Source organism: Equus quagga, chromosome 22, assembly GCF_021613505.1.
Source record: "Equus quagga isolate Etosha38 chromosome 22, UCLA_HA_Equagga_1.0, whole genome shotgun sequence".
Classification (NCBI taxonomy): domain Eukaryota; kingdom Metazoa; phylum Chordata; class Mammalia; order Perissodactyla; family Equidae; genus Equus; species Equus quagga.
Genome location: NC_060288.1, coordinates 425841 through 452665, shown reverse-complemented (window position 1 = coordinate 452665; position 26825 = coordinate 425841). Strand labels below are relative to the sequence as shown.

Sequence of the window (26825 nt, the reverse complement as noted above, 5' to 3'; positions counted from 1 at the left end):
TACGTCTGGGTAGAGAATCTCTTTAAAAAATGTTTCTCTTCTGTGAAATTCGGAATGTGCTTTGAACACTGCTTCACTTTCAAGCCTTAGCACAAGTGTGCTCTATGGACCAGCATCAGCATCGCCTTGAAGCTTTTTAGGAATGCGGAGTCTCAGGCTGTACCCCAGACCTGTTCAATCTATGTTTTAACAAGATTCCCAGGTGATGCATATATCTAGTCAAGTATGAAAAACGCTAGTCTAGAGCAGTGCTGTGCAAAATTTGGTCCCTGGACCAGCAGCATCAGCATCATCTGCAACATTATTAGAAAATGCAAATTCCCAGACCAAAAATCCCAGATGCACTGAATCAGAAACTCTGGGTGAATCCTCAGTGTGTGTGTATGTCTGTGTGTGTGTGTGTTTAAAGTACTTCTTATTTATTTATTTTGCTGAGGAAGAGGCACCCTGAGCTAACATTTGTGCCAGTCCTCCTGTCTTTTGTATGTGGGTCACTGCCGCAGCATGGCCACCAGCGAGTGCTCTAAGTCTGTGCCCGGGGAACTGCAGCCCGACCGCTAAAGTGGAGTGCACCAGACTTAACCACTAGGCCACGGGGCTGGTCCCTCCAGTATGTGTTTTAATGAGCCCTGTAGGTGATGCTAATTCATGCTAAAGTTTGAGAGCTGTTCTAGAGCAGTGTGCTTCCAAAAGTTTTGACCATGACTCATGGTGAGAAATACATTTTACATTGTGATCCAGTACACACACACACACACACATACACACATGCACAACTTAGAAGTTTTCTAAAACAATGTTTATCTTACTATGTGTTATCTACTCTGGTATTTTCAGTTTTATTTTGTTAAATATATGTGTGTGTATAAACTTACTTGTATAATAATCTGGTCATGACACGCACAACTGATTACACAGCCACTAATGGGTCATGAGCTGCAGTTTGAGGCACAGTGCTCTTGAGCAGGGTCTCTTTTTGTGCATGGCCCCTTTGAAGTCTGGTAAAGCTCTGGATGTCTTGTCAGTATCATGCTTTTTAAGTGCATATAGTAATATACATGGAGATGCAGAAGTAACCAATTATGTTGGTTACCAAAATATTAAAGATATTTGTGATGTGGTAATATATTGTTTTTCTTTACTCATAAGAAGAGTTAGTGGTGGGTCTAGTAACTACTATCATTTGAAAGTGGGGATGACTATAAATGATGTTTCATGATATCTGCGGTAATTGTTATATGATGTGAAAATGGTTATGATCTCTATTGGTGACAAAGTTACAGTTACTGATGATAATACTGTGGTTTGTTGCATACCTTCATATTTGAAAAAAATACTGAATTTCAGCTTGTGAAAATAAAGATCTAACTTTTTCCCCTATCTAACTTCAGACTTCCAGAATTCTATTGACAGACTCCCATGGAACTGAGGTTAAGAACCCTTGCTCAAGAGGAACCTTTCTTTGGAGAGTGGTTCTCAGGCTTTAGGTTGAGACTATGCCCGAAAATTATCTTCCTGGAATTTCTTTCTTTCTTTTTGTTTTTTAAGATTGGCTCTGAGCTAACATCTGTTGCCAGTCTTCCTGCTTTTTTTTCCTTCTCCCCAATGCCCCGCAGTACATAGCTGTATATTCTAGTTGTGGGTACCTCTAGTTGAACTCTGTGGGAAGCCGCCTCAGCACGGATTGAGGAGTGGCGCGAAATCCGCGCTCAGGATTGGAACTGGGAAACCCTGGGCTGCTGAAGCAGAGTTTGCGAACTTAACCACTTGGCCACGGGGCTGGTCCCTGGAATTTCTTAAAACCGGTGCTTCATTGGTGGCATCTTTTCTTGTTTTCTAGCACCATCGTAATGGGTTTCTTCTTCAGTATTCTCTTTTCTGTTGTTTTACTGAGACTTTGGAGGTCACCAGGAAGCCCAGATCCAAGCTATTGATACTGTTCCCTCTGTAGTCTCCCCCATCTCAGTACATGCATGTTGCTCAAGCCAAATTCCTGGGAGTCATTCTCTGGTCGTGAGTTCTGTGTTCAGAATTTGAATCTGAGATCCACAATTTACCAGCTGTATAACCTTGGACAAATTACTCACCTGCTTGTTGCTTCCTTTTCTCGACCTGTGAGACTAAGATGATAGCAGGGCCCGCCTCACAAGATTGTTCTGAGCATTGAGAGAGGTATCCCATGTATTGCCTTAGAACAGTGACTGGCCTGGAGTAAGTGGTTAGCCAATGTTATCCTTTATGATTATTAGTGATTTCTCACTTTCTCTCATTCCTTAGATCCAGTTTATCAGAAAATTTATGTAGATCTTCCCTATAAAAAATATTTCAAATTCATCTACTTCTACCTATTTCCATTGCCATCGTCCTTCTCTAAGCTTCCATACTCTGTCACTTGGACTCTTATCTGGTGTCTCTGCCTCTTGATGCACTCCAGTCTGTTTTCCCTATAACAACCATATGATCACTTAAAAGTGTAAATGAGTGATCTTTTTAAAATGTTAATGAATCGCTGTACATTTAAAATCCTTCACTGGCTTCCCATCAGACCTTTTCTTGACCTACACACCCTGTGTTTTTGACCCCTACCTCCGGCATTACGTCCTGCTGGGCTGTTCTCCTGGTCACTCTCTAAAGTTGCGCATTTGCTCGCTGTCCTGTGGCATGTTGGCCCTCTCTTAGCTGTTGAGTAGCCTGGTCCTTTCATATTTTCACGGCATTGTGTAAGACCCTCCCTCTGCTTGGATGGAAATTTCCGTCCTTCCCCAGCCTCTCATCCTTCTCCTCGCTGCAAGTCTTAGTTCCTCAGAGAGCCTTCCCTAACCACTCTCACTAAATCAGGGCACCAGGTTCCTCTTTTCCCAGCCTGAAGCTCCCTAAACACATCAAAAATTAATATGTCCTTTCTACTGGGGAAAGGAATAATTAGCAACCTGTGGTTATAAAGCACATAACTCCAAGAGGAGTGTGCACCTTTTCCAAAAAGATACATTTTACACATTATGAACACTAAGTGATTGTAATGCTATTTTAAGAAATTGCTATCTCAAAATTGTACAAGCTAGCTCTTTGATATTGGTGTTAGAAAGCAAAAAGAGGCCTGCCCGCTGGACCTGTCTACAAAGGGCTGATGGAGTTAATCATAATACAGTCGGGGTCTTCCACTGCTGTCAATCATTTCTGCTCCAAAGGATATAATAGAAGTCCTGAAATTTCCCTCTTTGAAGTAGTTGCTGGGTTGCTGATAAAACCCTTCAAGCTCCTCTCTCCTAAGGTGAATGTTTAGTTGCTGGTCAGACACAAGGAAAGATGTTTCATAATTAGAGGGTGAAAAGCAGTGTAGGTAATAGCTGGATCCTGGTTAGTATTTGAGTTCCCAGTGAAGAGGCAGAAGAATGACTCCCTGATTAGACTAGGTCAGATTTATTTGTGTTTTGAAATTTCTACCTTGTTACTTATTTTTAATTAATCCCAGGCCAGAGAATTGCCTAAAGCAGCCAGGAAGAGGGTCATAGAATTCAGAATCATGATGTGAACCACTCTCACAATTACCTTTGTTTTTCTCTCAAATAAGGGACTTTTAGGAATTCTAAAGGACTCTGGGGCAGATGCTCAGATTTAGGACAATTAGTATAAATGGGATGCCTGACACTTCTATTCGATGCCCTGTTTGGCTGAATGGTGTTCCTAATTGTATAAAAATGTGGTCTCTTTTGGGGGAGGACAACTTTTTGTTGGCATACTTTAGCACAACCCACACACAGAAGTGTTCCTGCTATGGGCTGTCGGTAATGATAAACATTTGGAAAATGATGCATCTATAAACAGCTTTCTAATTTCAGAAAAGTAACATAAACAATTAAAGAAAGTTCCACTGTAATTCTGCCTCCTAATCAAGCCAAATGTTTCATATTTTTCTTATACCCCTATAGATGTTTATATTGTTATCTTTTTTATATAGTTGTAATCTTGCAGTGATCATCTTGTGTTCTGGTTGTTGTCATGTTACCTTTTTCATGGCTATATAGCATTCTATCTAGTAGATATGTCATAACTGCTTAACCATTCTTGTTGGTTGGTTTGCTTTGTGATGTATTTTTAATGACATCTTTGTTTTGTTCTAATTTTGCAGGCAGAGACATTTGTTTGGGTTAACAATGCATCAGCACATTCCCAGAGTGTTGCCAAGGCCAAATATGAATTTTTATTTGGCAGATCTGAAGAGAAAACTCCAGATACTAGTAAGTGTTTCCCTACTCTTCTCCTTCAGGTAACAGATAGGAAGCGCTACAGAAATTTCAAATCTCAGAAGCTCAGAATTCTTCCAATCTAGAACTGGCTTGAAATTAGCTAGAACAGGCTAGAAGAATCACATCCTTTATTTCTGAATTCTACATCTTAGGAAGGTAGTTTTGATGAATAATGAAAGTGAACAGGTTTCACAGAGGTAGGAGGGCAGCAAGGCAGATGGAGAAAAAGCACTCAGCCATGTCTTGGGAGTTGGACTGGAAGGGGATGTTGCATGTGGCGAAGAGCCTAGGCCCTGGAGGTAGGCTTCCTGAGCTTGAATTCTGGCCTTGTGACTTATCAGATGTGTGACCTCGAGTAAATTTTCTCATCTCTTTGTGCCTCAATTTTCTCATCTGTAAAATGGGGTTAGAGGGATACATACCTAGAATTCTTTTGAGGATTAAGTTAATTGACATATGTAAAGATCTGAGAACCACACTTGGCATGTAATAAATGCTCTAAAAGTGTTTGCTCCTGTTATTATTTATTGTAATCATCATCACCATGTCCCTGACCTTTGCATGCAGAAGTGCAGTCCTGACACTCCTCAACTCTGTCACTGTCTGGCACTGATCTCTGTTTTGAGTAGACCAGGAATCTGATCTAATCTAATGTTTTTTCAGTTGTAAAGGTCAAATAATAACTACACATTTTTGACTTACATATTAGATGGGATTAGTGGATCCCATAATGGTATGAGGATAGTAAGAATGCAATACATATGCAGCCATTTAATAATTCCTTTTACTTTAATAATGAATATTTACTAGATATTTCAATAGTTGGGGACTCAAGTATAAAACAGCTAAATTATTTTAAAAAATCATTCTGCTTTTATCACAGTGTCCCCATTTGCTATTTATCATGTAGCATAAATATGTAACTATTCTAGACTTAAGGTTTGGGACACCTAATCATCTATCCACTGTTTCTCAGGCGGGGAATACTGATTGTAGTCACCCCAAGGCTGTTTAAAACTCCCTCTTAGCATAGCCTTAACCTGAATGTCACATTGTGATTTTGTGCTGATTAAGCTTTTTTTGACTTTGGTAAAACACGATTTTTACTTTGCAATGTAGCGATGATATCAGCTGTCTGCATAGTCCTCTGACTTATTGCTGGGTGAGTTTGGTTCTTCCTTACTCACAGGTCTTAAGTAGTTTTCCCTGTGTACCTGAGGCAAATCAAAATGACATTTTAAGCCTTCTGTTCCTTATTTGCTGTGGTAAAAATGCTTGGTGTTGTTTCTATTGCTGTTATTCTGCAGCTCCTGTATTTTCTTCTAAGTTTTATAGTTGTAACTCTTACATTTAGGTCTGTGATCCATGTTGTGTTATTTTTTGCGTATGGTGTGGGGAAAAAGCTGAATAATTCTTACTGATGGATAGACTGTGTTGGGTAAATGTAGAGCATCTCACTGAGTTGGGTGGATGCCACTCCATACACACGATTCCTGGAGAGCAAGATGCAAAAAAAGCAGCACTGCAGCTTAACCTGCTCACGCCCCTCTCCTAATCTTTGCGTCTGGTCTCAGGACCCGGGAAAGCTGGGAGTCATTGCTGGAGGGAAAATGTGAGTTGGTGTAGAAAACCACAAACACACAAAGGAACAGATGACAGATCCACTAATTCTAGGGTCTTCTATTGAGATATTTTCTTGTCTCCACCACAGATACATGTTAGTTTATAATTTTATGCCTAATCCTTTTAGTCAATCCTCTACCTTTGGCACATTTTATTTAATTTGCTCCTTTCTTTCTGCTTCCTGGCCTCCTTCCCACCCATTATGGAAAGCAGAATAATGATTTCACAGTCTGATATACAAGAGTGTGTTAGACCATCTCACCGTTCCTTGGCTCCTATTAAATTGGTCAGATGTCCTCTGTTATTTTAGTTATTCCACAGACCCTGCTTGGTAGGCAGTAATTTTTAGTGGTCTATTTTGGCTTGGCAGAGTGGGCCAGAAAGTGACTGTGAACTTCTCTTTGGCCGTAGGCTTTGGTGTCAGTGATGGTGTCAGCAGTGATCAGTCAGTGCCTCTATTTCTTCCCACCATGGCCACATATCTGCACGCTGAGCTCTATACTGGTAGCCTTGGCTACCTTATCAGAACTGCCTGGTGTTTCATATACTGTGATAGCTAAGGAGTGTTGCAAAAATCAATCTGGAGGGCAAGATGAAAAGCTTATTGCTGCTGTCTACTCAGTACAGTATTTTAATTTTGCCTAGGAGATCCATTTTTTGCAACAGCTGTTCATTGTATTTTTTTTTTTAAAGAAGCTATTGGAAAGCTGAGGAGCAGGATTTGACTTTTTTGAGAGTAGGATCAGATCAACTTTGTAACAGCGCATCTCAGTTAGAATAGAGAGCTTTTATCTGGAGAAACTTGCGGCACTAAATATAATTGAGGTCATGTACTTATTAACCATTAAGGATTCCTTTGTAAAAATTTTCCTCTCAGTGTGTTTTATAACAAAGAGCTAGTTTTTTCTTGACTTAGAGAATTGTTTGGGTGCTGTTAGGATGTTCTAGCGTAAATTTGGGTCCTTGAGATGGGCCCCTGAACAAAATTCTGTGTTGTTGGGTGTATGACCTGCTTTACAAAGTGTGCTCTTAGCGGTGTCTTCTTTCATCTTTCCTTAAATCAATCAGCTGATCTTAAGATTCCTTTTACGTTTAGCTAAGAAGTATCTTTCCCCTTCTGTGTTGTAAAGCAAAGGATACAGACTAGCCTCTTTCATTCGTTTTATTTGGTCTAGCCCATGTTTTGTTAAAAAATTGAAGTAACTTTGAAAAAATGGGAGATTTCATGTGAAAACTCAGATTTCAAGCTTTTGTTGAAAAGTCTGAGCCTGCAGCCCTGAGTGGACATTGTCACTGAAGACCAGTTGGCGCCTTTAGAGCCCAGGTGCTCCTGGTTCGCCAGGCAGCGCTCTCCCATGTTGTCTCCTACTTTGCCTGTGTTACTTTCTGTTACCTCCTGAAGCTTGTAGGCATTTAGGCTTATATGGTCTCTGCTTTCAAGTCATACTAGTATATGGCTTTACACTATTGGTCATGTTTTCCAATAATGATTCTCGTTATGTCCTGCTTCGCAACTCTGACTAGCATCCAAAGGTGGATATACCAGGAAGCTAATGCATGGGACTTTTCTAAGGCCTTGAGAGACCTAGCAATTTTTCCTTCTGTCTCTTAATGAGAGTTCCCCAAGTTGTGTAAGTTTCAGAAGCTACAAAACTGGATCTTCCCCTGCCAGCATGAGAGCTACCTGCAGGTCTTTTAAAAAGAAAGGAAGTTCTTGGGCCCCACCTTCTCCAGGCCTCTGCATCAGAATCTCTGGGCAAGGCACCCAAGCATCTCTGAGTTTTAAACAGCTCCCCAGGTGATGATTATAATGCACATACAGGCTTAAGAGTTACTGGATTTAAAAAGGTAGTTACTTGAGCTATTTATACACCATTTTAACACTAAAAGGATTCGTTGTGGAATCCTTTAATACATTTGAACTGTAGTTTGATATTACTGACATTCAAAGCTGAAGTGCTTAGGAACCACTGCCAGTTGAAGATCAGTCAGATAAGTGAGGTAATCTGTGAAATTAAAATATAATGTCAATAGGAAAACATGATTTGATTGTAAAAAAAAATAGCATGCATTAGTTTTTCAAGACTTTATGAAGAAAGTTTCTTATCTGTGACAGTTGTCCATTCATGTGGAATTTCATCAGCAGTTTCTGTTTTATGCTAGTATTTGTGTAAATATTAAAATGCTTTGGGAAACATATCATATAGGTGGACTGAGGCCGAGATTCTGGAGTGACTATAATGTGAGATGGCAGCGTGAGGGAAAATAATATTGCAGCCTGATACAAGTGCCTCTGTTCTTGTTGCTTGGGGAGGTTGAATTATTGTTTTAAAGCAATGATTTTGGAGATTTGTGGGCATGTTTTTGATTGTCACAGTGATTGGGGGCAAGGTTTGGTACTGGCCTTTAATGATTCCAGGCCAGCGAGGCATTGCGCGGTGCCCGGAGTAGTAGTGCACAAGGGAGAGTTGTCCCCATGCTGCATGACTTTGAATGTCCTCTTGGACATTCACGTGGGGAAAAGTGTCTCTAACAATGTGGACTTAGGATATATAAGCAAAATGTTTTCTGCATGGTTTTAAATATAAGTGAATTTTCTAGGACCAGAACTACCATGTGAATCAGGGGAATATTTTGCTATGTTTCTTTTAGGAAATTTACTGAAAATTGTTCATCGTTTCAAAACATCATGTTCCACAAGGCAGCGCTCATGCTGTTAAGTCCTCAGTGCACACACCTTACAGTCTAATCCGAGCCTCGCTTTCAGGGTGAGTCTATGTTTGGGTACAAGCAAGTGTCTGACTAACTCAGCATTTGCGTAAGGAGAATTAACTTTGCTTCTCCTATGTATGACATTTAGTAAACCACTGAACATACCACATTTAGTGAATAGTTATATTGGTTGTTTCGAATTTTATATTTAGACAAGCTATATTATTTATGAATTTCACTTCAGGATAATAAAGGAGGCATTGCAAAATATTTGTTATGAAAAGCTATTTTTTTCTCATGAGTTGAGAATTGCTATTTTAAAGCAGTGGTTCGTAACCAAGAGTAAACATCAGATTGACCTATGGAAAGTTTGAAAATGATCATCGTGACCCTCCCCTAGAAATACTAATTTAATAGTTGTGTAGGAAATTCTGGGGACTCGATGAACCTTTCCCACTTCAGGGCATCCTTAGAAACTTACGTTCTTGGTTTGCACACTAGGGTGCATGCAGGCACCTGCTGCAGGTGCAGGTGGCAGCTCAGGGATTCGGGTGGCCCTGCTCAGCCCTGCTAGCAGAGAGGTAGCACAACACCTTGATGTTTGGGATGCATGTTAAAATTACAGATTCTCTCTTTCACAGTACATGTGTATATCCAATCCTCACCTTGTACACTCTCAGATCTTACAATTTTATTTGTCAGTTATACCTCAATAAAGCTGAAGAAACAGTTCGGATTCTTGAACCTCACCCCAGTAATTCTGCTTTTGGTGTGTGACTCAAAAATCTACTGTAATGAGCCCCCTGAATGCTTTCGACCCGGGTCGTCCTTGGACAGCACTGTGAACAGTCCTCTTCTTAGGAGGTCAGTGCGATAAGCATGTGGGTCTGACAGAGACCCAGAGCATGGAAAGGTGGTTTCAAGAAGTTTGGAGGTAAAGTAGCGCTTTGAGGCCCCTGCTGGGTTGCGTTCACTCTGTGCCCGAGAGCACTGCTTAGTTGGAAACAGTAGCCTGAACATTACTGAGAAGCTAAGGCTGAGAAGAGCTCACCTTGCTCGTTTTGTATGAATTTAAACTTTGAGGGATTGTGTCCTGAGAGGCTGAACACATTTTCGGATAAAGTGTAGATCCACTCTAGGTGTTGTTTGAAAATCATGAAGAAAGGGACAGTGCTAAAAATTTTGAGAGGCAAAACCTCTGTTTTTAGAGAGGAGAACAAAGGAGATTGTAGAGACTGGTGAGTTTAAGGCTAATCTTCAGCCAAATTTTAGAGGGTTATTGAAAGAATTGGGAGAGTAGGGAGTCCTCCCCAGATATGAGCTGGCACTGGGGTCTCAGGGATGAATGGTGGGAGCCACATCGAGGTAGAATGCTTTCTAGGGATGCTAGATGCCCAGCAGGGTTTGGGGGGTGGAGACATAGAGGGTGGAGGGAGTTTGGCAGGTTAGTGGAGCTGAAGGTTGGCTGGGGTGGCTGGAAACCCAGATGTTAACATTATTAACATTCCCTAAACATGTTATTGGAACACAGTTGGGGAAATGCTGATGTACTGGAAATAGGCCTGGGCAAAAAGTCAAGAGGCCTGAGTTTTCATTATGTCAGGTATCAGATGCCAAAAACTTCCTTCCAGATAACTGAGGCACTCCTGAGGGTATTTACTTTTTCAATATACAATGAATACCTATAGTTGCTAGGCTGGAGATATAGATATAAAGTATATAGTCTGCCTGCCAAGTCTGGTTGGGGAAACAGACAAGTCATCTGATGTTCTAATGCAATATACCTGCTATGTATAGTAGAAGTAAGAACAGGGAGCTTTGGGAGGCTACTGGAGGTACACCTAAGTTAGACTGAGGGAAGGCTTCCAAGAAGAGGTGATTATCTGAGCAGAGTTTTTGAGGGTAAGGTGGAATGGGTACTGGGAAGACACATGTTTCAGACGGTATAAGAAGCATATGTAAAGATGTGTTGCTCTGAAAACCATGGCTTGTTCAGAACAGCTGGTATCAAGGGGAGGAATGAGGCAGAAGGCTGGGGGCAGGCAAGGATCGGATTACCACTGTCTTAGATGCCATGCTAAAGAGTATGCATGTTATTGATTTTTTGAAACAATGGATTGATTTTCCACATTTGAGATTTAGGAGATCAGTCTGGAAGCATTGTTGAGATGGGATTGCAGTTCTGGGAAGGCGAGATTGGAGGCAGTGCATCTCGTTAGGAAGGTCCCCCCCCCCCCCCCGCCCCCACACGCTCATACCCCAATGGTTTAAACAAAACAAAAATGAACTCTTGCAGGAAAGGACTCCAGGTAGATGATTCAGAGCTCAGATGGTGGTTGCACGGTGTTGGACGATCCTGACTCCTTTGGGTGTTTAGTCTGCCATCCTTTGAACATTTCTCATCTTCTAATTTAGTTGCTTGAGCTCTAGCCACATCTCGAAAGCAGAAAGGAGGAAGGGGAGAAGCAGAAGGGCATAGGGGGCTGTGCTGTCTGTAATTTACCACAGAACACTGTCAGTTACAGCTCCTTGTAATGTGGTGCCATTGCCATGGGCAGCTGTGAAGGAAATGCCAAAAATGTAGTCTTTATTCTGAGTGGCCATGTGCCCAGCTGAAAACTGGGAATTCGATTACTAAGGGAGGAGGAGAAGTGGACAGTGGGGTTAACCCCCCTTGACTCTGCCATAGGGAGTGGTGCAGGAATGCAGGGGACTCAGGACGAGGATGTGACTGAGGCAGTGGAGTAGGGAAGAAGAAATGAGATGTGCTGCAGGAGAGGGAGGTGCTGCTGCTGGCAGCTGCTTGGACATGGGAAGGAAGGACCGGAACGGGAGGCGCTGAGGGTGGTGTCTGCTTTGGGTGCTGGGAGGATGGTGGTGCCTTTCAACAAGGTACAGTTTTGAAGGAAGAGTGGGTTTGGGGGTGGGAAGAAGAATAATGACGTGTTGGACATATGGAGTTTGAAATGCCTGGGGCACATTCTGATGGAGATGTCCAATGGGCAGGTGGGTATACAGATCTGGGCCAGAAAGAAGAGATTTTGAGAGTGGATATGATTGCCCAGCAAGCATGTGCAAAATGAAAAGAAGATTGAAGATGGCACCTTGATGAAGAAAAATATTTAAAGGGCAGGCTGAAAGAGTAGTGTTTAAACGAAATTCAGGAGGATCAGCCAGAGAGATAGAAGGAAAATCAGAACAGAAAGATATTTGGGAAACAGGAGAGCATTTTAATAAGAAGGAGTAATTGCAGAGACATGCCGTAGATGAGCGCAGTAAGATAAAGACTGAATGGTCTAGCAATTGGGAGGTAGGTAAACGCAGTAAAATAGAGAAATGTGTGTGTGTGTAGATATCTCTACATATCTATATCAAATGCGTGTGTGTGTATAAAGTTGTTTAGATTAAACCTAAAAATGATCGCATGACTTAAAATCCCTCAGGGTAGATGGTACCACCTCTGGAAATGACCTCTAGCAGTGCAGTCTGCGTACCCTGTGCCCTCACCCCTTGGCAGCCCACGCTGGGCTCTTGTCACCATAACAGGACGGTAACTAAATCTCTCAAGCTCCAATTCGGGATAGATTTACTGCTACATGAGATTGTTTTTATGGTCATACTGGGGTAGATATTTAATATAAGGACTAGCGTGACCTAAGCATCACGAAAAGATTTAAAATATGTGATGACACGTTAGGGTCCTGATTGCTGCTGTCTCCAGCTTCTTTGAGCTTTAGTGTCAGGTCCCGAGTGAGGACGAGGGACTGGGCAGAACTGCAGTGGCCTGGGTCGGCGGGACTGGCTGTGGTCTTTGTTCCTTTTACAATAATCCTACACCTAGCAGTGTGATAAGTTCACAGGGCAGAAAATGATTCTGAAAAGTGGACCATCTTTATGATATCATTTTAACCTAATTACAGATATGTAATGGCAGATTTCTAGGTTGTCCTTCAATGAGTGTAGTTTTTTCTTTCCTGAGAGCTTGGAAAGAAATTTTTTAAAAGTCTAAAATTTTTTCCTGAGTTCTGATTGTTCCTTGAGTTCGGTTAATAGTTAAACAACACTTCCCTCTAGTGAGCAGAGTCTGTAACACAGTTCATAGCTGTTCTCAAATTGTCTGCAGTGTTTGCTTTTCCTGCTAGCAGATTTCTTTCAGATTTGCTTTGGAGGTCAGTTAATATGCTTTCGTTCTTTCTGTTTAATTGGAGGATTATAAAAATTCCAGTATGTACAAATATGTCTTAAATCTGTTGAATCTTAATCTCATTATGATGTTATGAAATTAAAGACTGGGAATTTTCGTGGCAAAAACACTTAAGGTTTTGAGATAGACATGGTAACCAACTATACTCTCAGATGGACTTTTGGTAGGCCCTTGATAATAATAATGCTTGAATATAAGATTAATTAAAATAATATATGAAATAGTTTGGAGGGTTGGGTTTTTTCTTGTATATAAATTTTGCATAAACTCTGAAGAAATCAGTATTATTGGAGATGTAATAATTGAAAGACTAATGTGAAAGGGCCTAAATTGGCTATTTCTTAACTGATAGTTTTTAGGTGTTCATTTGTTTTGCTCTGTTAAATTATGGTGTAGGCTGACAGAGTGAGTAGGATTTTTCCTTCATTTTTTGGTTCATTCCTGACTTCTCTGCTTAATTGTAATAGTATTGACTAGTGATGTGTATATATATACACACACACACACATGCACACACATAATGTGTATCTTCATTTATAGCTACCCTCACTGTATATATATAAATTGTAAAAATATTAAAATGGTATTTGGGAAGCAAGGATAAAGATTCTATTTTCTATTTTATCAGGTAGTGTAAGCAGAAATGAACATTATTACACACTTATTATGTAACAGATACCATACTAGGAAATTTTTACATTAGTTACTCTTTAAACTTCAGAAGACTCTTCTGAAACTAGTTTTTCCCCCGCTTATTTCATAGATAAGACTCTCTGAGGTGTAAATAATTTAACCTCAGGCTGCACAGCGAGAAAGCCATGGGACTGGCATGCCGGCTCGAGGGTGACTTCAGAGCCTAGGTCCTCCCACTACGTCCTGCAGCCGTGTAAAGATTCAGAGCGAGTGCCACGACACCCCAGTTGCCAGTCTGCAACTTTCCACAAAAGTGGGCTGTAGTTCTGACTTTGTCATTAATTGGTAGCATGATAGTGGATAAACTGTTCAACTTTTCTGGCTTCACTTTTTAAAATCTTTACACCAAGGTCCTCATATCTCCCTGAGGGTTGGGGAATGAGGAGATGGTGGTATGCATCTGTGTCCTGCCCCCAATCAACCAAGGCACCCCCTCTTTTATCTATTTTACGTATTAGACTTCTATGTCAGACATCATTTGAAGGCGCAGTTTCACCGCTTCAGAAACGTTTTCAACTGTTGGTCTATGTGATTTCCTTGGTCCTGTCTCGCTCATTGTTTCTGGAGGGATGCTGTTCCAGCACCACCGCTCCTTGTGTTTTTCCTTTGAGAAAGAAAGAAAAAATGGCCTGAGGTCTGGATTATGTTCCTTTCCCTGGTAACATTAGGGTCCCGATGACAGGGCCATTAGGAGGAAAGCAGACTCTCCATGGGGCAGTCCTCTGTGTCTCAGGATGCCCAAACGTCAGAATCCTTTATCCATTATAAGCGGAGCACCCAGCCTGCCCTTTTTTCTTGCAGGGTAACTTCCAACAACCCAACCCCCTACATCAGAGGGAAATTGCAATACCAGGAATATGTAGAAGTAAAAAATACATAAAAACCCTGAAACTAAAACTGAAAATTAAAATTTCTATTTGCTTTCAACATTGTAGCATTAGAGGAGATTTCTTGGCAAGATACAAAATATCAGTGCACAAGACCAAGCACCCTTTCCTCCATAGCTTCCCTCACAACTTTTTCTCCTTGCTGTGCCTGTGTTGTTGTATGTGGAAGTATCCGGTCAGCGTTCATTCACTTGATGAGACAGTGTTGTTAATAAGGCCAGGGCCAAGTCTTAAGGTATAGAAAACTTGTATTTCAGGACATCAGGAACTTTGCAACCTATTTCATAAAAATGTTTCTACTGGTTAAAAGTGGGGGGACCTAGGCCCTAGCAAATGAGTAGGATGACTCCATGCAAAACACAGCTATACTAGGAAAAAGCGGTTCAGGGAGCTTGGCCTTCTCATGCTGGATTGTTCAGTATCTAAAATATGGCCCCTTTAGTTGTCCTTGAAACAGCTGGCATGGTGAACTTTGAGTTAGTCCTCGTTAAAACAGAGAGAATTAAGAAAAGAAGATTGAGACCGTGTTTTAATTTTCTTTTTAACAGAAAAATGACTAGAGGCTTTTTTTCTTTTGGTGGTGGGTTCCCCAGAATTTGTTGGGAACTGACATTTGTATAGTTTTGGTTCTTATATCTAGATAGTTTAAAACAGAGGGGGCAGGCAATAAGTTTCTTTGTTTAATACATTTAATTAATTTTTACAGATATATATTAAGTACTTGCTGTGTACTCATTACTGCTAATCACAGCTTATAAGAAGCTAATGAACATACAAGCAAAACAGCATTCATATTGGGAGCCATTAAAAGAAGATGATGTGTAATGAAGTGCCAGATAACTGGTATAAAGCTCATGAACAGATGATTGATTGCATGTGAAAGAGCCTGCCTAGAGACAGGCATCCACTCTGTCAGGAGACGACCACTGAGGTCAGGAGCAGCATGGAGACCAGGGCGGTGTGGTCATCATATTCTGCGCAGCAGAGGAGAGAGCAGGGCAGGGTATGAAGCGCGAATCAGAGGTTTCTTAGAGGGATGCTCGTTTGTTCTGTGCCTAGAAGGATAGGTCGTATCAGAATATATAGAAAGAATTGGGAGAATATTCTGTTCTAGGAGAAGATGAGAGTGCTGTTGTGGAGGACAGTGAAATATTGACTCAGGTGGAGAAGTGAATTAAGGGATGATCATGGAAGGCCTTTAATATCAGTTCAGAAGTTGCAATTTGAGGTGTATGTCCTGAGAAGCTTTAATTTAATCCCTCTCAATCTGATTGACTGTCCCTTTCTTTGGGGATCCCACTCTGCCTTAGAGTCGGCTCTGTTACTGAACCAGTCATTTGAAAGGCACTAATTTATTTACAGGTTTTTCTTTCATTAAATGAGACTGAGACTACACCTGGTTACCTTGATTGGCATTTGTTTTTGAAATTCCTCATTCATCAATTTACCTATTATGCTCAAGGTGGGTTTCTTCTGCACATAGCTTGAATTTAACCACTTATATTGAATCTTAAAATTTAGATTTTTGTTATGTCTTGCTCTCTCATTCTTGTGTGCTGAGTGCAAAAGACAAAAATGAAATCCTCTTTAGCTATACATTTAACAAATTTTTCTTACAAAAAAAGATTAAATGAAAGGAAATTAAAATTAAGCAACTATCATCATTAATATTATTGTTTTATCATTTATCTGCTGCTCTATTCGCAGTGTGCTACTCCATTGGTATTTATTTTAGGAACTCATTGGTTTGCTCTCTGAATCTGTATTTTAGAGATGTTTTACAAAGAGTTGCTCGTGCTGCTTTTTCTTAGCTTGAGTTGCGTTAGGATATGAAGCTGCCGCATCAGATGTTCTTGGTTGAACATTAAGGTGTGTTGGCCACAGAGAACTGCCTGTGCCGCTCACACACATCGAGGTGTCTCTAGGCTGTCTGAGCTTTCCTAGCAAGTAGTGAGATAAATTTGAAGTCTCTAAGGCATTGGTAAGATGCCTCCTCTCTCCTCACATCCATTTGCTCTTAACTATAAATTTCCCCATTTCCACTGTTCATGATCTTTGACATTGTCTAATTTGGGTGTAATAGTTTGTTCTATGAAAATGAAAAAAAAATTACTGCCAGATCTGTTTGGTGCATTGAAATTTCTTTAAATGACTTGAATTAAAAGGAAAATTTCTTAGGTAGTGAGAGCTGTGAGTACCTAACATGAGACCCTCGGAGGCAGAATTTCTTAACTTTAGAGGATCTGTGAGCCCCCAGAAATTTTATGCAAAGTTTGTATAAATATCTGTCTGGATTTTTTTTTCACTGGGAGAGGGTCTGTAGCTTTCTCAAGGAGGTGCATGTGCCAAAAAAGTTATGAACCACTTCTCTGAGACCTGAGTAAAAGAAAACTCAGTTTAAGGATTATATTTTCATACTCACACAAATAACAACTATTACCCTGAATCAACTAGGCTAATAAGATGTTTACGATTAAATAACTTCTTTTAAATAGTTCAGTTCTGAATCTATATTGGCATAATTGTTTTTGCAAGATGTGCCTGATAGTGGCAAAGCCAAAGGGATCTATTTATACTTTCAGTTCCTTTTTACCATTTTAAAAATTGATATATTTACTGTGCAAAGACCACTTGCTATATATAATCTTTATAAATATGGGGAGTGGTGAAAATTGTTTTAGGTACATGTACCCATGGCTTGCCTTGTAAGTTAACATCATCATCCTAGTAAAGAATTAATGAAGACCGTTTAACTTTTCAACACTATGGTAGTTATCTGGGATATAGAAAATATGAGATAAAAAGTACGAAGGGAAGACAGTATAAAATCATGAGTATATAAGGAGCCAAAGAAGAGTAGAGGCAGTATATGTTCTGAGAGTAAAAGGGAGGGACAGTCACTATGAGTTGTGTCAGGCATGCAGGACTTAAGTGACAAGTGGGATTTGAGCGGGGCATGAGAGATGAGTAAGATGATTGGAAGGAAGGGGATAACTGTGTGAGTAAAGGTCCAAAGGTGATCGTGTTGCCTAGGGGGACACTGAGTTGACCACTGCAGAGGTAGCACTGGGTGTGGTTAAGAGCGTGCATCTTTCTCTGGCTTCCAGTCCTAGCTAGAACCACTCTGTCCTCAGTTTTTTAATTAAATTAAATTAATTAATTAGTTATTTTTGAGGAAGATTAGCCCTGAGCTAACACCTGCCATGAATCCTCGTCTTTTTTGCTTAGGAAGACTGGCCCTGAGCTAACATCTGCACCCGTCTTCCTCTACTTTATATGTGGGATGCCTGCCACAGCATGGCTTAAGGAGCAGTGCCATGTCGGCACCCGGGATCTGAACTGGCGAACCCCGGGCCACCAAACCAGAACGTACTGCACCACTGGGCCGGCCCTGTCCTCAGTTTTTTAATTTGTAAAACTAGTACCTTTCTTATAGCATTCTTAGTTTTGTATGGTATGTGTTTGTTATATTTAAAAAGAAAAACCCAATACACAGTATGGTCAAGATAGTATAGGGGAATAAGGTGAGAGGTAGTGGCCCAGTTGCTAAGGGTCTTGGGTGACAGGCAGCAGTTGTCAAACTATGGCCCTTGGGCCAAATCCTACTCATGTCTTGTCTTTGTAGATAATGTTTTATTGGATTAATTTACTGTTGTCTGTGGCTTTTTTAGTTACATGGCAGAGTTGTGTATTTGTGTAAAGACCTTATGGCCTGTGAAGCTTAAAATATTTACTCCCTGGTCCTTCACAGAAAAAGTTTAATGACTCCTGAGTTAATTAGAGCTTTAATTTAGTTACATTGGGAATCTATTTAAAATTTGTTTTGTTTTGTTTGGGGGAATCAGAGGTACATAGTGGGGACACCGGTGACAACAATGCTGTCAGAAAAGTGTTTTAGGAAGATTAATCTAGCAAAGTTACTTAGAGTGGACTGGAGGATCGAATCTGTATTGAGATTGGCAGGCTTTTGGGACCAGTCATTAATTCGTAAAGCGATGCTATAGAGAAGAGATAGTGAGAAGAATATAATGAAGGCATAGATGCGTATGACTTTCAGAAACTAACAGTAGTCTTGGAGACCAAAGTATGGGGATATAGGAGGTCTCTAAAGTATGACACTAAAGTGACAGGAGAGGTTAATAATCCATCTGATATAGGAGTTCTCTCCCAGGAGCTAGTTTTTCAGGAGAGGTAATCGCTATGGTTTTGACAGGTTGAGTGTACCATCAGATATCTGTCAAATACTTAGAAATTGTTGACTTTTAGGTTTTTCTCCACTTCTCTGGACAGACCCAACTTTCCAGAGATGGAAGGCACAGTTCAGAAAGTAGGCTGCCCTTAGTTGCTCAGACACCATGCAGGATCCCAGGAAAGAGAGGATCTGTCTCCTCAGTCCACGTTTCTCTCTTCCTGGTAATGCCTTTCAGAGTGAAGGCAGTGGGTTGACATGGTGAAATAATGTGGATATGCAATGCATGGTTGGTCACTGGCAGTGACTTGACCACTGTTGGTGAGAGAAGCACAGGGAAGAGTATCCAAAGGGCTCTTGAGCATATCGGCTCAAGTTAGCCCACCGTGTAGAACTCAGCTTCTTCCCTTCTATTCTTAGCGTGAGGTGCACATCCCTTCTGGACTCCTCCTGAGCCCTCCCGCAGTGTGGCCTAACTCCATTATACTGAGCTGCTTCTAGCTCTGCTTTACTTTGTATTTTTTTTCCTCCTTGTGTTGTCATTATCGTAAGTTTCTCATGTGTCGTCATCATCATAAGTTGAGGGGTCCTTTTGCCAAGACAGGTAGGAAGGTAGCCTTGAGACCTTTGACTCTACTTGGTACGATTTCTTTTGTGTTTGGCTTCCTTCACTCTTGTAATTAAAAGGCTGTAAACTGCTCCAGAGTCACCTTGTTCTCTCTCCTCGTTCTGTGATCCCAATCCAACTCTAGACCCTGCCCCAGTTTCAGGTCCAGTGGATTGACACAGTTTCTGCAGAATTCACTACAGTATTGACATCTTTCCCATTTCACGCATGGTGGCTTCCATGTGGTGAGTACTTGCACTCAACAAGAGTGGGAGGTGGACTGAAGCTCAGGGGGTGTCAGGTGTGGATGCCGGGAATTACTGGTGTGGAGCCTTACTTTCAAATACCTTTGTGTCGTTTTCAGTTACTTTTCATGTGACCCTTTTAATTTTAATCTTGCGACAACCCTGTGAGGTTAAAACAGTGTGTTTGCCTACAGTTACTCATTGTTTGACTCATGAATCAAAATTAATTAGAAATTTTTATTTTAAAAAACCTAGGAAAAAAAGTGACTTTTAATGAGATTTTTAAAAGTAATAGGTGAAGGCTGAGGCTCAGAGAGGCAAAATTACTTGCCCAAATCACATGGTGAGTAATGGAGCAAAGGCTGATTCCCAGTAGTGCTGGTAACATCAGCCAGTTCTGACTAGATATTTCTATGTGAACTGTTTTATGTGTAGTAACCATTTAGAATACTTTTGCCGTGATACCAGTTTGTCTATTGGGTGATAGGTATTTCTTCCAAGCTCTTGCATTTTAGAAGGCAGCGAATACCGAGTAAGAAGGGCAGTGAGCTGGGAACTGAGATGGTTGGTTTTCCTGTATTTAAAGAGTAGAAGCACACAGGCTGAGGAACAGCGGAATGGCCGAAGACGTAGAACCCCGGCTAGGACAGCAGATGGCCACAGGGGCCACGTGGAGAGGGAAGTTCTTTACCCTGCCATCCCTTGGCTGCAGGCTGCTCTGCTGTTGGGGCTGGGTCTACAGTTGTCCGGTCCTGCTTCCCTGGCATCCAGCACGTGATGCCCTTATGGATCCTCTAACACAATTCATACTAGATGAGAGTTTTTGAACAGCATCTTTCACTGAAAGAAAGAAAGAAAATAAAAAGAAACAGCAAATAAATAATGGAGTGTAAAGGATAGAGAATTATCCCAATTTTAACTGAAGGCTGGTCAGAAATCAGCTTGATGAGTGCAGGTTATAGGGCCCTTCTGGCTAGCTTCAGTTGCCCACTTAAATGCCATTTGGATACTTAGTGGCAATTCTACTTTGAGGGAGAAGCAGTTCCTCATAGAATTTGCATTCAAGTTTTACCTTTGAGTATGGATAAGGAGCCCCTCAGGTCACCCATTTAGCCCAAGACTCTGCTTTCCTTCTGCTCCAGGGCTGTACTGGCACCCTTGGGTTCTCATTCCACCCGGGGCCCCATACGTGAGGAAGGCAGTTTCCCAACTGACCATAAAAATCCTCCTTGCCTGTTACATGCAACCTGAGTTTTAAGCCATCTCAAGCTGACCTTGCAGTTTGACATTTGTGCTTCCTGGGTATCTCAGCAACATGGGTACAGCAGTGAACAACACAGACAAATCACTGACTTCATGGAGGTTTCATTTGGGTCATTGAGGCTTATATTTTGATTATATTCTGAATAATATTAGTTAGCCAATTGTCAATATAAGAATCTATCCAGGATAATATTGGAAAAACCAGACTGTACAACAATAACTAAATTTTGTTACTACATGACATATTGTGTGTTCAGTAAAAATGATGTTTATATGATTTGTATTAATAAAAATAACATGATATAAGTATTATTGTAAATAAGTTAATACAAACAATCAACAGGGAAAATAATGTTTAAATTGCCAAACTATGTTAGAATTAAAGACAGGAAGGAAGTAGGGCCCAGTGTAAAATAGTGGTTTGTTTGTTTCCTTCTGCTCTTCTGTATACTCATATTAGGGCCACCAACTAAATTCCTTTTTTTTTAATACTTTGATCTGAGGGATGTTTCTTGCTCTCCTTATCTTCTGTGTGTTGGCCAGGTTACTTAAACTCTCTATACTCTTCATCTATAAAACGGAGTTAATATCCGATATAGCCCTAAATTAGGGTAAGGATGTTTTCCTCAAAAAATTATCAGAAAAGAAGGAGTGGCCATATATTCAAGTTGTTACTGTTTCTGTATTAGGGATGTTTTATTTTGAATAACAAATTTTGGAGAAAACACATTAGCTTGCAATAACTACAGATAATGCGAGTCAGGATACTTATACAGATGACTAAAACAAGTTTAAAAAAGAGAGAGAAAACAGATTTCACACACATTTAATAATTATTCCTGGGAAGTGATCTTAGAGTTGTAAGTGCCAGATGTCACTGTAAAGTAGCTTTCTAGAGATGACCTCTAAAGGTCATCCAGTAAGTGGTTACATTGTGGAGTTCACCTAAAGTGAATGGATACTGTAGGTTAGGATAGAATTTCCAGTTACAGCATCACACAGATTTAAAAATTTCTGTATTTCAACTTAGGACAGAACTGAAGATGTAATATAACTTAAAATCAGGCTAGTGGTAGCAAAGATCCTAATGACAAATTGCATGTGAAAGCTTGAATAAAATAATTCCCTGAAATGTAAGAGAATAAAAGCAAGTATTTTTTTGTTTTATATAATATATGATTTTGTGTATGTACAAAATTAACCTAATAAATTATGAGAAGCCATTTGATTGTTTAATCTCCATCCTAAAAGTGTATATATTCAATGTGGCCAACAACTTTTTGTCCCATTGGAATTTATGGATTTAACGTTAGTTATTCAGGTTGCCTTCTATTTAGGTATACCTGATGTTTACTTCTTTAGAAGGTTTTAAGGATTGAATGAAACAATTAATTGGGTATCTACTATGTGGTAAGCACTGGGTAAACAGGAACTAACAAAGAGACCTGTGTGGGATCTATTTCCTGCTCTTTTGGAGCTTTCCTTCTCAGCACAGGCTGGGGTAGGAGCAGAAACTGCTAGTTAGGAGTTACTGAGAAGGGGACAGAGAAGGCCTGGTAGATGAAAACCATCTGGGAACTCCTAAGTCCTAGTTGTGACTCCCTGCCCTCTCCTCCTCCTGCTCCTCCTCTCCCCATCCCCGCCTCTGACCCAGTTTGTGGCATGGAGAAGATGTGGTTCTAGACTCAGAGAGGGCCACACCCACCACTGCATACTCTTAGGTCTGCTGACTTTGGTCATCTGCCAAGTAGTCCTAGGACATGTGTAGAGTTTTGCAGGTGATTTTTAATCCCATTTTTACTGAACATGAAGTTTCAAACATATCAGCTTTTTATAATGTGTGCTTCCCAGTCAGCTTACTAGGAGGGCTTGTATGTGTATTCCTTATAAGTGTTGAAAGGTAAACTGAGGCATATTAAACATTTTGAGAGTTTATTTGAGCAAAAATTAATTTGAATCAGGCAGTATCCAATCCACCAGATAGAAAGGAGCTCTGTGTTGCTGTACAAAATGAAATACTTTTATAGGCAAATGGAGCAGGAACAAGGAAGTGTATAGTAGGCAAAAAAGCAAGTTGGTTATTGCAAAGTTCCTTTCCTTTAGGGGATGGCAGAGGTCTATCAGGCAGATTACCTAACTAGTGCTGGACAAGTGATTCTTAATTGACTGGCTTAAGATTCATTTCTGGGAGAGTCAAAACTGTAATTAAGTCTCAGTTTGGTGATGTGGGCTTAGTACAAGTGACTCCATTTTGGGCCTGTTGTCTTGTTTTTAATAATTTCCTCTTTCGATCAGACTCTCAGCTTAACTAAAATATGTGATCGAAATTTAAGGCATTAGTCCTACTCCCAGCTACTGCTCTGGAGTTCTTACAGTTTTTTGGCTGAATATCTGTGTGATATTCACAGGTCACAACATCCTTTTGCTGAATCTCTTTGTGGTATTCACAGGTCATGATGTCAGGTTCACATTCTTTAGGTTGGTCATTCTCTTTGTTCTTTTTCTGACATTCCACTCTTAGGGAGATCATTTACCTGGTGGTTAGTGGCTGCGAACATGCATTTAAAGCTTTTGAGAGAACAAAGTGTGCCAGAGAGACTACCATGATTATTATAAGCAGGATAATTCCCAATGTCTCGAGTATACTTTGGAGCCATAGTCTCCAAGACCCAAACCACTGAAAATCAAGTAAGCCAAAGGCCCTGTGGAAGGAGTCCCTTTCTTAACCCAAGTGGCCTGTTCATCGATCTTATGTAGCTGAGTCTCAACTTCCTCAGAATTGTCAATCTAAGTGCAGTAAGTGGTCTTGGCCACAACACAAACACCTTGTTGCTCTGTTGAGATAGTCACGGGCTGTCCTATTATCAAAAACAACTTCAGTCTGAGAGTCGAGGGGTTTTTACTGGGCAGTTATTGCTTTAGCAGCAGATTCTGCAATGTCTTCAAGAGTTAAGGAGAGGTTGCTGATCATAGCCTCGTTTGTACTTACTCCCAGGCAGGGTGGTAGCTAATTTTGAATCATGAATGCCTCCTTGTTATTTCTGTTTGAGTCCATGGCTTGGGACTGGAAAGGCGACAGCCATCGAGGCCAGTAAAAAGGTAAAGGTCTGTAGACTGCAAAGGTGGTTTTATTCTGTTTACCCTTGTCTTGTGTTCCTTTCTTTGATCAGAGCCAGATTCTCTGGGTTTGGAGTTGTTAACCAGAGGCAGGGAAGTGGACCCTCAGGGTTAAGTAGCCCGACACAGTAGAGCGAGGGCTGAGTTTGTTCCAGAGAAACTGAAGCATTGGAAGTCAGGGAGAAGGTTGTGATGGGCAGGGCTACAGAATCATCATCATTGTGGCAAATGCAACAGTCATTTGGAGGTTGGATTACCCTCCTTTGCAGTGGCCTGAGATATGAACAATGGCATCATCTTTTGAGGCCAGAGCAAGGCAGAAGGGACAAAAGAATCATAAAGACCTTCATGGTGTAAGAATTAGGAAAAGGATGGTCAGAGAGGGAAGAAGGAATGGAAACAAACATTTTTTATCTGATGTCTTGAGAGAATGCAGTGCAGTCTACCTCAGCGTTGGCTACTTTTCTTCCTAGTCAGTTTGATTTTGGGGTCTCCAGCATTTGCCAAGGACCAGATGTCAGGTGGAGCCTTCTTCAGTCATGAAATATGCACCAAAGTTTTGACAACTTGTAATTTGGCAGCAGTATCAGTGGTCAAGAGTACATGGTAGGGTTATTTCCATGAATCTCACTTTTATAAAAACATCAGAGTAAAACAATAACTGTATATAAATAACAAAAGACTTAACATTTTCATGGCTAAAGATCTGATGAGAGTACTTTTGATAAGGAAATGTGTTTATTTCTGTGGCATGAAACAATTTAAGGTTGGTAATTGGACGATGAGAGTATTGACAAATTTCTATGAAGTTCCAAGAATTTCTGGAATACTTACATTGGCAACATATATTCACACATATAACCTAAGCAGGTTTATCATCACTTATTTGACAATAATTCCTATGTAGTTTAGCATACTAAATAAACCTAATTAATTTAACATCTCTTTTTTACAAGGTGAGAGACAGTTCCTTTGAGATTTTCCAGAGGTCTCTGGGAAATCTCAAAGTTAGTTTGAAGTCAAAAAGTAATTTTGGGAAAGTGTCAAAAGGTTTGAAATTTGATTAAATAGGGTTATAGATCATTATGAAATAATACTTAATTATCTATATTACCAAAGTGACAACAGGAGATGTTAAAGGCAAATATGGAAGGTTACATAGATGTGAACCAAACTTAGCTCTGTTAATACTGATTACTTAGCTGTCTTAAGTAATCAAAGACCTAATAAAGACAGTGTGAAACAGTAAGTTTTCGTGAGACAAAATCTTTGCTGCTCAGGCAGGTTACTTAAAAGGTAAAGAAAAGCCTTTGGTTACAATTTCTAATTAAGAGCAGATGAATAATCTCAGTAAAGTTTGTCGTTTTAACAGAGGGAAAACCAAATTTACATTTTGCACCAAAAATGTACACCAAGGTGGGCTTTTGATGTTAAAATCCATTCTTTAAAAACTTAAATAAATCCATTCTAATCATAGGTGGTTTGACCACACATAAAATTCTTTTCCCAAGATTCCTTTTCCACAAACCTCCTACAGCTTACTTATTTATTTATTTATATAGAGGAAGATTAGCCTTGAGCTAATCTTTTTGCTGAGGAAGATTGGCCCTGAGCTAACATGCATGCCCATCTTCCTCTATTTTATATGTGGGACGCTGCCACAGCGTGGCTTCACAAGTGTGTAGGTCTGCACTTGGATCCGAACTGGCGAACCTCAGGCTGCTGAAGTGGAGTGCGTGAACTTAACCACTACGCTGCCAGGCCAGCTCCTCCTGCAACTTTTTTATATCCATTCAGATTGTTTTCTGTGTCTTTTTCCTCTTTCTCGAACAGTCAATCATTCTACTTTCCCTACTTACTTTTCATACACAGTTGTTTCCTTTCACCCTTATTATTTCTAAATAATTTTAATTATATATGTTGATTAGAATTCTTAACCCTTAGAATCCTTAAACCCCACTGAAAATAAGAAGTAAGCAATTGTAGGCTATGTGTTATACTAACATTCTGTGGATTGGCAAATTTATAAGTACATTTCATAATTTCCAGAAGCATATCCTTCCTCATATTCAATTTCCCAAGGTGGCACAAAACATGTTTGCTAATAGACCCAAATAGTAAAAGACATCCAGAAATGGATAACCCTGTGCAGCATTAATGGTTCAGTATTTCATCTTATTTGGAAAGATCTAGATATTCTGTGAGTATCTGTCATTTAGCTTACCTCAGTATAACTAAAGTTTCAAGTTACCAAAAAGATTTAGAAAACTGTTTTTAAGTAGACATACCATAAAGTGTACTTATTGTTGAAAAGTTCATTTATGAATTTTTTTACCTTACTTACATCTATTTAATTCACTTGTTCTTAACAATTATGTTTAGATTAGTCATGAAAATTTCACGAGACATTAAACAGGTAACCATCATCTTTAGGGGATCTTTCTTGCTGACAAATTCTGTAACAGAGACAACATGAACTTATTTGACTTTTAGTAAACTTTGGTAGAATAAAAGTACTGTATTTAATGTTGATAACTCTAAAGACATCCTGTTTTAATTAAATCAACAAACTTAAACTAGCTTTTATTTACCAAAGATTACCCTGCATCGCATGAACTAGGAAAACATTTGGGTTAGTTTCTATATTTCTGAGTGTCCTTAATTTATGTAAATACTTGTTTGTCTTTAAGCCAGTTAAGTAGAGCTCTTTACAAATTAATTTTGGCAATACCATCTGGAGGTAGAAAAATATCACACATTTATAACACACACACACAAACGCGAACAGAGATCTTACAGCTTCCACTTTAAGTTTTCAGTTTTGAGACAGGTACAATAATGCAGAACTCGCTGGTTTATAAAAGAATAGTTGGATACAGAAATGCTTCTGGCAGATGAAATCAGTTAGGTTTACTTGCTCAGATGGCAGATTGCTAACACTTTTTACTAATTTTTGTAGAAGAGACTTTTAAGATTTTTCATAGGCCTAGTTTTCAAAATAGCCTTTTCCCCCCTTTCTGATAAGAATTCCCTTGGTT

The 26825-nt window shown here is 40.0% G+C and overlaps 1 protein-coding gene across 6 annotated transcripts in view; it reads left to right on the top strand.

Moving 5' to 3' along the window:
• PSD3 (pleckstrin and Sec7 domain containing 3) overlaps positions 1-26825 on the top strand; it is a 643022-nt gene that overhangs the window by 269559 nt on the left and 346638 nt on the right. For all 6 annotated transcript variants that reach the window (XM_046648392.1, XM_046648393.1, XM_046648398.1 and 3 more), the window contains one exon: positions 4130-4238. In XM_046648392.1, coding sequence (XP_046504348.1) covers positions 4130-4238 — 109 coding nt within the window. The remainder of the gene's footprint in view (positions 1-4129; positions 4239-26825) is intronic.